This window comes from Phacochoerus africanus, chromosome 13, assembly GCF_016906955.1.
Source record: "Phacochoerus africanus isolate WHEZ1 chromosome 13, ROS_Pafr_v1, whole genome shotgun sequence".
NCBI classification, from domain to species: domain Eukaryota; kingdom Metazoa; phylum Chordata; class Mammalia; order Artiodactyla; family Suidae; genus Phacochoerus; species Phacochoerus africanus.
In genome coordinates, this window is record NC_062556.1 from 7,000,059 (window position 1) to 7,015,525 (window position 15,467).

General features: G+C 42.5%; 1 protein-coding gene across 5 annotated transcripts in view; it reads right to left on the reverse strand.

Moving 5' to 3' along the window:
- KATNAL1 (katanin catalytic subunit A1 like 1) overlaps positions 1 to 15,467 on the reverse strand; it is a 65,641-nt gene that overhangs the window by 11,403 nt on the left and 38,771 nt on the right. For all 5 annotated transcript variants that reach the window (XM_047755665.1, XM_047755664.1, XM_047755663.1 and 2 more), the window contains exons 6-9: positions 15,358 to 15,463; positions 9,906 to 10,064; positions 9,052 to 9,178; positions 7,172 to 7,306 (exon numbers count right to left, since the gene is read on the reverse strand). In XM_047755665.1, the coding sequence (XP_047611621.1) occupies positions 7,172 to 7,306; positions 9,052 to 9,178; positions 9,906 to 10,064; positions 15,358 to 15,463 (527 nt within the window). The remainder of the gene's footprint in view (positions 1 to 7,171; positions 7,307 to 9,051; positions 9,179 to 9,905; positions 10,065 to 15,357; positions 15,464 to 15,467) is intronic.

The following is a 15,467-nucleotide window of genomic DNA, read 5'->3' on the forward strand; positions in this document are numbered from 1 at the left end:
AATTAGTATCGTCCAGGACACCATCCAGATTAAAACGTCCACATTTGCCCCAGGCCTTGTTTACTTTCTTAAAAACCATCAATATGCTGCATTTAGTTACCGCCTCTCTTTAGTCTTCCTCAATCTAAAACAGTTCCCCAGGAGCTCTCCTTGTGGCACGGTGGAAACAATCCGACCTGGAACCATGAGGTTGAGGGTTCGATCCCTGGCCTCGCTCAGTGGGTTAAGGATCCAGTGCTGCCATGAGCTATGGTGTAGGCTGCAGATGCGGTTCAGACCTGGCATGGCTGTGGCTTTGGCGTAGGCCAGCAGCTGCAGCTCCAATTTGACCCCTAGCCTGGGAACTTCCATATGGCTTAAAAAAAAAAAAAAAAAAAAAAAAAGGCCATCTATAAGATAAGGAAAAAGGCCCCAGAAGGAAACCAATCCTGCCAACATCTTGATCTTGGACCCGTAGGCTACAGAACTGTGAGAAAACTAATTTCTCTTATTTAAGCCACCCAGTCTGCGTTAGGGCAGGCCTAGCAAACGAATGCAGTGGAACGGCATACAGCAACAAGAGTGAACTGCATCTACATGTCACAACACGACTGAATTTCTAAAATATGCCGGGCAAAGGAGGAAGCTACAAGGGAATTAGCATGATCTAGCTGATGTGAAACGTAAGAGGAGGTTCCACTGTTTGGGTGGGGATACAGCACTAGGTGATAAAATTATAGAGCAAAACAATAAACTACTTCCATAAAAGGAGTAACAAGAAAAGTGATGACCAACTGGTAGGGGGCAGGAAAGGGGCTGCGCGGGAGGAGGTCTGACAAAGCTCCACTTCCTGCCCTAGAAGGTGGCCCTGCGGTTGTCAGCTCTGCCAATGAGCGGATAACAGAACATCGGAACACGGGTTTTTGGATCTGAGCTGCATTTCACATTCTCTCTCTCTCTCTCCCCCTCTCATGGGGAGGAAGCCCCCCGGCCAGAGGCTCGGCTCACAGCAGTCCTGCCACTGCTGCAAGGGCGCTCAGGGTGCCCGGGAGGGGAGCAGGTTTCACAGGGCTCCCCACACACCGCAGGCGGCTGTCCATGAACGAGCCTCCCTTTGCTCTTCCGTCCCAGTGTGAGGATGCCACAGAATCTGTAAATCTAAAGGTTGGACCGCAACTCGCCCTGAGAAGGTCAAGTGTCAGATTTAACATAAGGCACCTCCCATAGGAACCGAGAGCCAGAGACCCACTTAAACGGACTCCGGAGCGAAAGCCTGCTCCCCAGGCTTAGTGGGGCACTGAACTGACGCTTAGTGGGAAACCACCCCCTCCCCAGCAACGCTGATTTAGGGAAAATAACTTTTAATTCTGGCCATATCAGTGGTTGGCTGGAAGACTCTAAGCAGGATTTATTGTCCCTATAAAATGGAATTAATGATACTTAACAACTCTGTGATTTAATGAGGGTTAACATGTCACTAACAGCATAAGGCACCGCCAATGCTGCACAACCAAGTTCCTACACACCTGAAATTTCAATAAACATGGGAAGAAGGATCCCACACTTTGGCAGTAACACATCTCCCTGAGGACACGAGGCGGTCCAGCACAGCCGCGGGCCTGTGCACCCAGGGGCCAGATGCCGGCCCGCGTCCAGGGCCCGCCCTCCCTGCAGGATGACGGCCCAGTGCGTCGGCCTCCTCGTGAGTAAAGGCTGAGGACAGATGCTACCGCACAGGGCTATTGCGAGGACGAAATGACTTCACACCTGAAAGCCTGGCCCACAGCCAGCTCTCCAGAGATATTCGTCGTCCCACCACCACCACTGTCTTCAGTCAATCAACAAACAGGATTACAGGGAGCCAGCAGCCAGATCCCTTCTGTTAAGGACCATCTGAGAGAGAGAGACGACAGAGGAAACGCCCAGGGGAGCGAAGTCCACACGAGGGAGAGAGGCCAGGGCAAAGGAGACTTCAGAGAAGAGCTATGCCTTCCTGTCAACTTTGAAAAATCAATACCATTTAAATAGAAAGGAAGAAAGAGAACAACTGGGGAAATGAGAGTGCCATAAATTACAATGTGGAAGCAGGAAGAAGCATGAGTGGAAAAAAAGCTAAGTAGAGGAGTTCCCGTGTGGCTCAGTGGTTAATGAATCCGACTTGGAACCATGAGGTTGTGGGTTCGATCCCTGGCCTTGCTCGTGGGTTAAGGATCCGGCATTGCTGTGAGCTGTGGTGTAGGTTGCAGACACGGTGGGGATCTGGTATTGCTGTGGCTCTGGTGTAGGCTGCAGGCTACAGCTCTGATTGGACCCCTAGCCTGGGAACCTCCCTATGCCGCAGGTGAGGTCCTGGAAGAGACCGAAAGACAAAAAAAAACCCCCAAAAAACCCAACAAACAAACAAACAAACAAACAGTAAGTAGAAAAGCACAAGAGAATACCAAGAAAGAATGCAAAGAGTCACCAATAGGATACGGAAGATATGAACTCAAACACTAAAACAAAATGTGCTCTGGGCCTGATGCGATAGGAAATAAGGATCACTCAGAGTCTAAGAGACGCCGACGTCTTGGTGGTTTAGGAAGTTAGTCTAAAAGCAGGATAGGGAGTTCCCGTCATGGCGCAGTGGTTAACGAATCCGACTAGGAACCATGAGGTTGCGGGTTCGGTCCCTGCCCTTGCTCAGTGGGTTAACGATCCGGCGTTGCCGTGAGCTGTGGTGTAGGTTGCAGACGAGGCTCGGATCCCGCGTTGCTGTGGCTCTGGCGTAGGCCGGTGGCTACAGCTCCGATTCAACCCCTAGCCTGGGAACCTCCATATGCCGCGGGAACGGCCCAAGAAATAGCAACAACAACAACAAAAAAAGACAAAAAGACAAAATAAATAAATAAATAAATAAAAGCAGGATAGGAGTTCTCTGGAGGCCTAGTGGTTGAGGATTTGGTTTGGTCACTGCTGTGGCTCAGGTTCAATCCCTGGCCTGGGAACTTCCACATGCCAGGGATCACCGGGCTCTGATGTGGGGTCATGCTCAGCTGGTGAACCTGCCGGGTGTGCACCCAGATATCATGGAACAGACACAAACCGTCCCTGTGCTGCCCTATCCAAATGCCTGGTCTGGAGGATCTGTGAGCAAAGTCAGATGGTTTGGAATGGTATGTCAAAGAGCAGGCAGAGCCATGCACCGACTTTTTCTACCATCAAGTTGGAACTGCCTCTCAATCTTAAACTTTCATATTTTTACTGTAAATTAATTTATAATATGCCTTTTGGGGTGGCTTTTTTTGTTTGCTTTATTTTCATTCTTATACCGCTTGCCTTGTCCAACTAAAAATTTCTTTTCATGGTTGCTTTTGCTCATAAAACATCCTTCAATTTTTGGACTTTGATATAATCTACTTTTCTTTCCATTAATTTTTACCCTACATTTCCAAATTATTCTTTCAGGCCGCTCAGCTTTGCAAATGGTCTCTGCAGTTCTGCCCTTCCAGAGCCTTTGACCTCACCAGATGCTGCAGCCACAAGAGCTGCCTGTTCATTCTCAAGCACAAGCCTTTGTTTCTGTCCTTCTTGATGGAAAATTCAGTGAGAATGCCACTTCCTCCGGGAGGTCTCCCCTAAGCGCCCCAGGCGGAATCTGCTTTTCCTCACTTCCCACCCCAGAAGTACCACGGGAGACCTTAGCAGCACACGCCGCCCTGCTTCCCTGCACTAGGCGGGCCTGTGCTCTCCTCCAATCACACAGTGAGTTCCCCACGGACAAGCAGTGTACATCTTCACGTTCCCACAGCACCTAACACGTGTCTTTCAGACTGCACAGAACTACACAGAACTACATACATCCCTGAGAAGTTAACGCGGATGAAAGACGAAGACAGAGTGGGTTCTAACAACGATTATTTGTCTGGGAGCCCTTTAGGAGAAGGTAACTTCTCCAACTCTACAGTCATGAAGTACACATGCTCAGACTAGTCATGAGCAAAGAGAAGAACCTAGAAGTCATTCCCCACAATGGACACAACCTGCTCCTAAGGCCAAGTTTAGAAGAAAGCCCATTCCTCAGCCAGGTCTGCGTTCTTCAACATTTCAAAGAAAGCTATATTCCTACCTTTGAACCATGAAGTCTATCTTTCCCCTCAACGTAAGCTGTTCTCAGCAGTTTACAAAATGCCTGTCATCAGTTATTTTTCTAATTCTATTTTTTCTACCATGGTAAAGTGAAGTTCGAAGTACAGGAGTTCCCGTCACGGTGCAGCGGAAACATATCTGACTAGGAACGTTTGCGGGTTCAATCCCTGGCTTTGCTCAGTGGGTTAAGGATCTGGCGTTGCCGTGAGCTGTGGTGTAGGTCACAGACGCAGCTCAGATCTGGCGTTGCTGTGGCTGTGGCGTAGGTCAGCAGCGTAGCTCCGATTAGACCCCTAGCCTGGGAACCTCTATATGCCACGGGTGAGGGCCTAAAAAAAAAAAAAAAGAAAGAAAGAAAAAAAAAGTTCAAAGTACAATAGCTTAAATGATGTCAGTTCAAGTAGTAAAGCTTTTATGTCTCCCATGAGTATTAATTTTTATTTATAATCACTGTATATGACAATAAAACTAAAATATTTCATATAAACATACTAGATATCATACATATTTTTGTCTAGAAAGCAAGGAAGAAGAGAAAAACAGGGAAAGATAAAAGTTCGAAATCTGTTAAATCAGAAGTGATAATAAAGCACTCCAATTTCAAATCTTTACGCAACTAATGTGAGAGCAAGCCAGACACGAAGGAATTGCTTCTGGGAGGCATAATATTTCAGAAAAGCTTGACTCACTTACATTATTGCTTTTATAAATAAGTTTATTATTTTGTAAGGTCAATTAGTAAATTAAGCCCTGTTTTAAGAATTTTTTTTCTTTTTAAGTAACGATATTATTAGAATTAAGAGAATATGTAGTAGCAGCAAGGAAAGACAATACAAGATGGAATCTGTGAACTAGAAATCAACCAGTTACTTAAATACACCCTTGAGATCTAGCTGCAAAAGTGAGTACGGAGTATGTTGTAATAATTAAGTTTCAAAAGTTATAGGTAAGGCTTCCACTTCTGGCCATCATAAAAAAACAACAACAACAACAACAACAACAACAAAAACTGGTACCAGACTTATCTTTTTATGGTAAGCAACAGTAAAACAAAATATAAGAGGCAACAGACAACAAAGAACTATCAAGTGGCTTTTTATGTTCTGCCAATAATTGGAATGCCTGCCAGAACAAAATGCAACAGGCTTTCAAGGAAAACAACATAATTGGGACTCCCTAAAATGGTAGAGCACACACTAAAAATCACCGAACGTACGAAGAAACAGAAAAACTTGACCCATAAACAAAAAAAAAATTTAAGTAGTAAATAGAAAAAGATATTCCAGATGTTAGAATTAGTTGACAAAAACTATAAAGCAGTATACCAAAAACAGACCCACAGTGTTGCTGGTGGCCTCGCAGGCTAAGGATCCAGCATCGTCACTGCAGCGGCTCAGGTCATGCTGTGGCACCCGTTTCATCCCTGGCCCAGGAACTTCTACATGCCTCAGGCATTCCCAAAAAAAAAAAAAAATAGATCCATACATGCGTAGCAAAATAATTTTCAGCAAATGTGCCAAAGTAATTTGGTGGAAAAAGGAAACTCTTTTTAACAAATGATACAAGAATTCAATATGAAAAAAATGAAACTCAACCTCTAATTGACCTATACACACAAAATTAATTCAATATGGATCACAGATCTAATGACAACTTCTAAAAGACAGTATAGGAGAAAACCTTTGACCCCTGTGGTAAGCAAAGATTTCTTAAGATACAAAAAGCACTATCCATAAAGGGAAAACCTGACAAGAGAACTTAATCAAAATGAAAACATCTGCTCATCAAAAGATACCATAAAGAAAATTGAAAGGCAAACCACAAACTGAAAGAAAATGTTCCTAAGGCATGTATCTGATAACGAACTACAGAATGTTAATAAAACAAATAAACCAATTAAAATCTGAGCCAAAGATTTGATACAACACTGCCCAGGAGATATACCTACGACCGACAGGCCCACGAAAAGGTGCCCCACATCATTACGTGTCGGAGAAATCCAAATTAAAACCATAATGCGATGATGTTCCACATTCACCACAATGACTAAAATGCAAATGCCAGCAGCACCAAGTGTCGGCAAGGGTGTGGAAGTACTGGGATTCTCATCCGCTGGTGTGAGAGGCTAAGACGCTGCGACAGCTCAGGAAGAGCTGGAGCACCGCAGAGTCAAGCACATGCCTACCCCATGACTCCCCTCTTCTCTTCTTGTCTATACAGTCCAGAAGAACTAAAAACACCCCTCTATAGAAAGATCTATACAAATATTTACAGCTTCATCCGTAACAGCCAAAAACTAGAAATAACTTGAATGTCCATCAAAAAGAGAATCAATTGCCATGTAATCACACCACAAATAAGCTACTGATACATGTAACCATATGAATTAATCTCAAAAACACTGCTGAGTGAGTAGCCAGACACACAGGTGTACATATGTTATGATTCCATCTGTATAAAGTTTAATCATAGGTGAACTAATCTATGGAGATAAAAATCAGAAGGTAAATGTCTCCTAGGGGTTTGAATTAACTGGTAGGGGCACAGAGAAACTTTCCGGGGCGACAGAAATGTCCCACATCTTGAGTAGGTTACTGATTAAACAGGAGTATCATCCGCCAAAACTCATCAAATTCAACACTTGAGATTTGTACATCTCACCATACGTAAACTCTACCTCGATATAAAAAGAAAAAATTCACTTATGAAAATTTCAACATTCATCCAGAATGAAGTTATATTTTTCAAAGCAGCATACTTTGAAAAAGATTCCAAGAGAACTTTATTTCTAATCACTTAAATTTTAATGAAGATTCAATTTTAAAAGAACTTAGAGGTCCCACCAACTTATTAAGAAGACCACTGCTCTGAATGGAAGAATTTCTCCAAAATGTAAGGAACTTCGGCAGAGTACTATGGCCTGTTTCCATAAACGACAAATCTGTTTTCTGCGGCTACGAGCTCCTTTAGGCAGAATGCCAGTGGAATAAAGACTTAGAGAAACAGAAAAAAGACGAAAGGGAGTAAAAGAAAGATCACAATAAGTAAAAGGACAGCATCGTACCTGTTGGGAGAGGTATATATATCCTTTTTTCTAACCTCCTTCGCAAAGCTTCATCAATGTCCCACGGGAAGTTCGTAGCAGCCAGCACCATGACCATCTTGGAAGGATCGTCATTCTCTAAAGCTCCCCCAACTCCTACAGAGTAAGGGGCGAAAGGAGAGCATTTGTCCTACAGGCCTTTGTCCTTTCATCCAACTAACACTTCTAAGCATCAGCCACAGGCTTGGTGGGACGAGGCGGTCCTTCTGACCTCTGCGTGGTGTCAGAACCAGACAAAGCAACAGATAACTATAAAGGAGATAGAAGAATCCACATAACCACTGCAGATAGTCTAATCCAATATGAAAAACCAATTTTTTTTTTCTGTAAGAAAATGTTTTATTTCCTCTGAAGAGGTGAGGGAGCTTATATTGTTTTACTCCTTTCTTATTTTCTTAAGTCACAAAGTTTCTCAAAAATTTTTAAATACTAGTTATTCTACTTGATTTTCTCTAGAAGAGGGAATAGAATAGGGTTCACATCTACTTAAGATACTAGCCTGCAATCATAATTTTGAGAGACAGATTCTACTGCAATAATTTTGTCCTTCAAACTTCTAAGTGACTCGAAAATAAATTTAGGAATGAGCCTAACCATCAGTCCCTATTAAAAACAACTTCTTTTTATTAATAACACAACTATTGTTAGTACAAAATAATAATAATACAAAACCTACTTTTTCAGAATTAAAATTTTAGAATAAACATGTCAGGTTTATAGAATGGAAACTCTGGAAAATATACATTAAAAAATGTTAAAACCTCACACACTTTATTAATAGGAGTTTCTAGCCTGGCATAACACAAACAAGCAGATTTAAAGCAACCTAATTCAACATGGTATTTTTTCATAAATTATTACTAAATTCCTATTTCAATCATTACTATAAAGACTCAAGCTGGCCAAGTAAATAATCAATAGTCACACCAACACCTAGCAACAAAATTCAGCTGACTAAAATCGTATTCAGTGATATTTTTCAATGTCTCATGTGTTTTCGTTTATATCTGTCTTCCAAATTATAACACATTCTTCCTCTCATACTTTAACAGAAATAAAAATGATACATTTACTGAGAAAAGATACTCCTGGTACTACATTATTTCATGCATCTTATGATGCCTGGCACCGCATACAACATATATGTTAAGAATTCAGTAACTATTCATGATTGATGGATAACCACAGCTGTTTAAAACAACACACTCTGGAGATTATTTATATATATATATGTGTGTGTGTGTATATACATATATATTTAATAGTGACTGTTAGGGTCATTCTTATAAATTTATATAAATATATATACACACACACATATACATACATTTTATGTTTTCTCATAGTTTGCTTAAATAGCCTCCTGTTCACCACACAATTACCAGGGTAATATATGCGTTAAAAAAAAAATTAACTCTGGGCCCTAAAAAAATAGCACTCTCATCCTCCCATGGCTCCCCAAAGCCTTTTCTTCTTTGTCTGAATAACTTCTACCAGAGCCTCAAGCCCAATAGTTTGGCCACTGCATACTTTTTTTTTAAGAGTCTTAAAGGCCCCAGGGATCCTGGGTCACTCTCTAGAAGCTTTGCTCTAAATAGTAAGCTCCCTGAAGGCCAAGACATTCCTTTTCTTTGTAACCTCAGAATCCTAAATGGTACAAGTATGCAATAAATATTTTTTGACTGCATGAACAAATGAACAAATGGGTGGATGAATAAATGATTATAAATAAATTCAGGCTGCCTTTTTGTCCATTTGCTGAGAATTTCAAAAGTATGAATCTATACAAAATCCGAAAAGGAACTATAACATTTTTCAGACAGTAATTAAATATCCATTACCATCCATCTGTATGAGTAGTTCAGACTTGACTCTGCGACTTGCCTCGTGTTCATCAGAGGTTCCTCTTCGACTGCAGATAGAATCTATCTCATCAATGAAGATGGTGGTGGGGGCATAAAATCTAGCCTTGGTGAAAATATTTTAAATAAATCACTTAATGATCTCATCAAATAATTGAATGTTTTTAAAAATACCATTTCTTCCTTCTAAAACAATGTTTTAAAAAAAACCGAGGAATTTCTTACTACTTTAATGCCACCATTTGGCTACTGACAGAGGTTAAATCAATCATATCAGAAAAAGGAAAATTCCAAAAATAAAAGGTCAGTTAGACGGTTGGTGGAATCAGGTGACAGATACATAGGGATTCATGGTACCATTTTTTCTACTTTTGTGTTTAAAAATTTCTATAATACTAAAAAGTTTCCAAAGATAAATCACCAATCTATCCTCAAATATGCATTAAGTAACTATTACAAATCCCTTACGAAAAAGGAACAAATTTTGATAGATCAATGTCTAACTGATTTTCAAAGTCTATCTGAATATATACCTCTACTCAACCAGCTCCTAAGAGATGCAGAAATGTTAAGTCACACACACACAGGCCAGGTCTCTTCCGCCCTCACTGGACGGGATGCAAAGGGCTTTTACCTCAGAGAAGCGACTTTAGAGACACCCAGCTACACCATAAAACCTAGGACCCCGTATCTTATTAGTGCGTCGAGAACTATTGGACGACAACTACTCTTGCCCTTTCTAAAGACGCTCCCTAGGTGAACGGATCTGGATCACAGGCATATCATGTGCTTACACAAACAACATGTCGGAATCGAAATACATCCTCACTCACCATCTCAAACAACAGACGAACTAACTTCTCAGATTCGCCTCTGTATTTGGACGTCAGCGTAGAAGAGGAGACGTTGAAGAAAGTTGTGCCACACTCAGTGGCAACAGCTTTAGCCAGCATGGTCTTACCAGTGCCTGGGGGCCCAACCATTAGCACACCCTGAGATGTCAAAAGATGTATTAAATGTTTGGCAGATTAAAATGTTTTCTTACAAAATATCTTCAACTATTACAGGACATGAAACTTTTCCCATCAAAAGATAAGCTCAACTGCCTCAGTAAAGTCATGGTGCATCTGGCCTGAGTATCATTTTATGGATAGAAAAAAACCAAAATGAAGAGTGATTTCACAAAATGTCTCAAAGCAGAGGTACTCAGAGACGGGCTAACCAAGAGCCTAGACATCAAGGGCTCTCCTGGTACCTTTAGAAAGAACCTAACCGAGGTTTTTCTCAACTGGCAGAAGACAAATATGTATGGTTTTGAGCACCGTTTAAGAGTGACTGGTCTGGAGTTCTCGTTGTGCTGCAGTGGCTAATGAATCCGACTAGGAACCATGAGGCTGTGGGTTCGATCCCTGGCCTTGCCCAGTGGGTTAACGATCTGGCGTTGCCGTGAGCTGTGGTGTAGGTTGCAGGCGTGGCTTGGCTCCTGAGTTGCTGTGGCTCTGGTGTAGATCAGAGGCTACAGCTCCAATTAGACCCCTAGCCTGGGAACCTCCGTATGCCGCGGGAGCGGCCCTAGAAAAGGTAAAAAGACCAAAAAAAAAAGAAAAAGAAAAAGAAAAAAACCAGAGTGACTGGTCTGTTTCCACAATGAAAATAGGATGACATTTTCTACCAAATGGAGAATTAAACATCCCTTGCCCTCCTAAGGGACAAAACCTATCTTCCTCAACACACTTATAACATATACTCTTCATCAGAAATAAAGATCTATTTATCAGTTAATAAGGTAGCCGAAATCTAGTGGTAATTCAAACATAACCAAATTAGCTAGTATTTGATCAGTTTAATGTGCTGGACGGTAATAGTTTACATAAAATACTGTTAGTAATGAAAAAGCCACTCAATATAGACTAAAACCTAAAATTTAGTTACTTCTCACCCTTGAAAACAAACAGAAAAGCATTCCATAAAAACAAATCAATGAGGAGTAGAATTAATCCAGAACAGCAACCCTCCCGTCTTGAAGAGTAAGGGATTTTTAAACACTTACTTTCTTCTAACACTTTTAATAAGAGTTCAGATACACAGTTAACACATTTCTTTTACATAACAGCTGATGATCTTAAGAGGAATTCTGAGCCCTTTGTTAATTCAATAAGCTTCGGGGGTTTAAACTTTGAAAACTAAGTGTATATCGAAGTTTCATAAACTCTAAATTCAGAAACTGTCCAAACCCTTTTCTAGCTATAGAATTTCGATACCCAGGACAACCAGAGATCACTAGGATTTGAAACACTAGTGGCACAAGAAAAAAATTTTGCTTCCAAGAGGCCTTTAACTATGCATGAGATTGACGGTTTGAAAACTGTGAAGACAACTAATGATACGCCTAGCGAAGCCAGAGTGCCTTTTTCCCTCTCTACGTCCCCTCAGCTCCCGGAGTGTCACTGATGTGGCCATGACCCGAAGGAGATCATTTCCAGTGCTGGCATCTGTACAGAGATTCAGCTCAAAGATACAGCATAGCATTTATAAATTTCACCTCCTCCTGATATTACTTCATCAATTATCGCCTCTATTTCTTGTAGCTCCTCCACTGCTAGCTCCATTTATTTTAAAAAATAAAGCCCTTCACTTGACTATACAGCTCCTCCGGCTACTGCCTACCTCTTCTTTTCCCTTCCCAGTCAACCTCTTTAAAGAAATGGCTTATGCTTCGAATTTCTTCTTCACAAGCTACAGTTCGACTTCGGTCTCTACTACTTCACGAACCCAGGGGTCACGTCTCAACTCACCGCTTCTTCCTCCTCGCTGACCTCTGATGCTGCCAACACCTTCTCCCTGACAGGCCTTCTCCCTAGGCCGGTTCTAGGACGCCGCTCTCTCCTGATGCTCCTGCCACCAGGACCATCTCCAGGGTGGCCCAGGTCGCCTCTCCTTGCTGCCCTTTATGGTCCCGAAGCAAGTCTAAGTCTTCTGCTCTCTGAAAACCCCTTTGTAACAGTCTTTGAACAATTTCCTCCCTACTCACACTATCAACCACTGCTTACACCTCCCAGTTTGAAACTTAAACTCTATCCTGAGCTCCAGACCCTACCTCCGACTATCTGCTGAGGTTTTACCTAAATTATGTTTTGTTTCTATTTAAACCTGCTCCTCTACTCAATTTATTTTTTTAAATTTATTTATTTTCCCGCTGTACAGCATGGGGGCCAAGATACACTTACATGCATACATTGTTTTCCACCCTTTGCTCTGTTGCGATATAAGTATTTAGACATAGTTCTCAGTGCTACTCAGCAGGATCTCATTGTAAATCCATTCCAAGTTGTATCCCATAACCCCAGGCTCCCGATCCCTCCCACTTCCTCTCTCCCCCCCCCCCAGGTGGCCACAAGTCTCTTCTCCAGATCCCTGATTTTCTTTTCTGTGGAAATGTTCATTTGCGCGGTGTATTAGATTCCAGTTGTAAGTGATATCATATGGTATCTGTCTTTCTCTTTCTGACTCATTTCACTCAGTATGAGAGTCTCTAGTTCCATCCATGTTGCTATAAATGGTATTATGTCGTTCTTTTTTATGGCTGAGTAGTATTCCATTGTGTATATATACCACATCTTCCTAATCCAATCATCTATTGATGGACATTTAGGTTGTTTCCATGTCTTGGCTATTGTGAATAGTGCTGCAGTGAACATGCGGGTGCATGTGTCTTTTTCAAGGAAACTCTTGTCCGGCTATATGCCCAAGAGTGGGACTGCAGGGTCATATGGAAGTTCTATGTATAGATTTCTAAGGTACCTCCAAACTGTTCTCCATAGTGGCTGTACCAGTTTACATTCCCACCAACAGTGCACGAGGGTTCCCTTTTCTCCACAACCCCTCAAAGCACTTGTTATTTGTGGACTTATTAATGATGGCCATTCTGATTGGTGTGAGGTGGTATCTCATGGTAGTTTTGATTTGCATTTCTCTCATAATTGGCGATGTTGAGGATTTTTTTCAATTTCTAGTATCAGTTCATTGTACCCTGCCTGGCCCTTTTCCCCAGTTCCTGGGAGGCAGACTCTACCTCCTTGGAATTTCCCAGTGATGAGTGTCTTTGTTGTTCACATTGAGCCCTGAAGCTGTATGCCAATGAGGTGACTCATGGTGGGCCCCTATATAGATTATGCTAGTGACATGACTCAGCATGGGGGGTGGCCTTGCCAGAAAAACCAACCATGTGATTAGTGGGTTGGGGCTTTGAGCCATGTGATATCAACCAGCCCTCTAGGAAGAGAAAGGGGACCGAGATTGAGACCCACGGGCAATGATTCCATCAATCGTGACTATGCAATGAAACCCCAATAAAAACCCTGGACACTGAAGCTTGAGTGAGTGCTCCTGCTGGCAGCACCGTACTGCTGTCACACTTCCACACACTCGGAGGGTAAAGCATCCTGCTCCCAAAGGAAGAGGACAACTGACCTGGCGCTCTCAGCACCCCCCAGATCCCGCCCCATGCACGCCTTTCTTTGGCTAGTTCTGATTTGCCTCCTTTCGCTGTAACCAAAACTGTAATTGGAAGTACAAGGCTAGCCTAAGCTCTGTGACTCGTTCTTGAGAATGATCAAACCTGAGGATGCAGTGAGAACCCCTAAATTTAGAGCCAGCTGTCAGAAGGGAGGATGACCTAGGGATCCCCCAATTTGCAGCCGGCAGATTTTCCATAGAACTGCCCTCCTCCTGTGAAGTTTGGCCCAATTCTGGGGAGCCAGCATCAGAGTGATCGCACACTCCTTCAACTCAAGCTTGGAATCTGGGAGTCTCTCCCCTATAAACCATCCATCATAATGTTATCCCTTACACCTTTCAAGCATCTCTCACAAACCCGCCCATTTTTCACAGGCCAAATAACAAATGCCTTCCTTCAGGTCCTCATCGTGTGGCTCGACTCTCCTGACAGATCCTGATCAGACCGCTCATCCATACCCACCTACGGCCATCTCCACTCTGCTGCCACGCTGATTTCCCTACATGTGCAAATCACCCCCTGCTCAAAATGTACAGGACTCATCGTGAGGAGCCAGGCTGTACCTACCGTTTCAGCTGTTTTAAAACCCTTTTAAGTACCTATTTTATCAAGACCTTATTCTTTCTTTTAAACATTGTTTTCAAAGTTATAATAAAGGGGGAATCTATGGTAATATGTTCCCCAAATGAGGTAAATTTATAACAAACAGTCCATACACGTTTTTGAGTTCTGAGAGGCAATCAAAATGCCATGGGTGTTGGAAGCCATTTGTGTAAATACACAATTTCTCCTCCTCTCTACTTCGGGGCATCTCAGACGAGGAGGCGGTACTGAGAAGAGAAGAAACGTTCTAGCTAACTCAGGAGGGCAAAGTAAGACCAAGCTTCATTTCACTTTGCCAGTCAGAGTCTACCATCGACTCTGCCAATGACTAAAACCAAAAAAAGTTTCCGGAAGAGTTCCCGTCATGGTCCAAAGGAAACGAATCTGACGAGCATCCATGAGGACGCAGGTTTGATCCATGGCCTTGCTCAGTGGGTTAGGGATCCAGCGTTTGCCGTAAGCTGTGGTATAGGTGGAAGATGCGGCTCGTATCTGGTGTTGCTGTGGCTGTGGTGTAGGCTGGTGGCGAAAGCTCCGATTTGACCCCCAGCCTGGGAACCTCCATATGCCTTGTGTGCAGCCCTGAAAAGACCAAAAAAAAAAAAAAAGTTCCAGGCAGAAGCTGTTGGGAGAGCTTTTCAATATGCTAAAATGAAAACACTGGACTTAGAAGGAACTAGTCCTGGGCAGGCTTCAAACTGTAAAGCACAGCACAAGCTAGAAAGAAACATTCTGATTACATCTGAGAATTACACCAAGCCTAGATAAAGTGATCGAAATAACTACTGAGAAATAGGTCAGCTTTGTAAAAGGTATTTACTTGGTCAGGCACTCAGGCTATGAATGCATACTATTACTATTTAATGTGCATGCTAACTTCTTATTTACAGAAACAGACATCTAGAAAATTCTTAAAACTAATCTCTAGCTTAATGCCCCGAGGGAAGAGGCTTCAAGGACCCGAATTCTGCCAGTCCAGGCCCCTCTCCTGCCACGGAGAGGCAGCACGTCTCTACTGCAAATCCAAATCCAGGTATCTGAAGTGTAGTCAAAGCCTCCCAACCTTTACAGACTGTGTTAGGAAACACACAAATACACTACAATGCTGACTTTCACTATCAGGCAAGCAGCATGTTCACACCTATATTACTTTTTAAAATTCTCACCTTCCACGGCCTTCTAATCCCTTTGAAAAAGTCAGGCATCCACATGGGAAGAACAACAGCTTCCCTCAGCAACTTCTTAGCTTCCTCCAGATCTGCTATGTCTTCCCTTA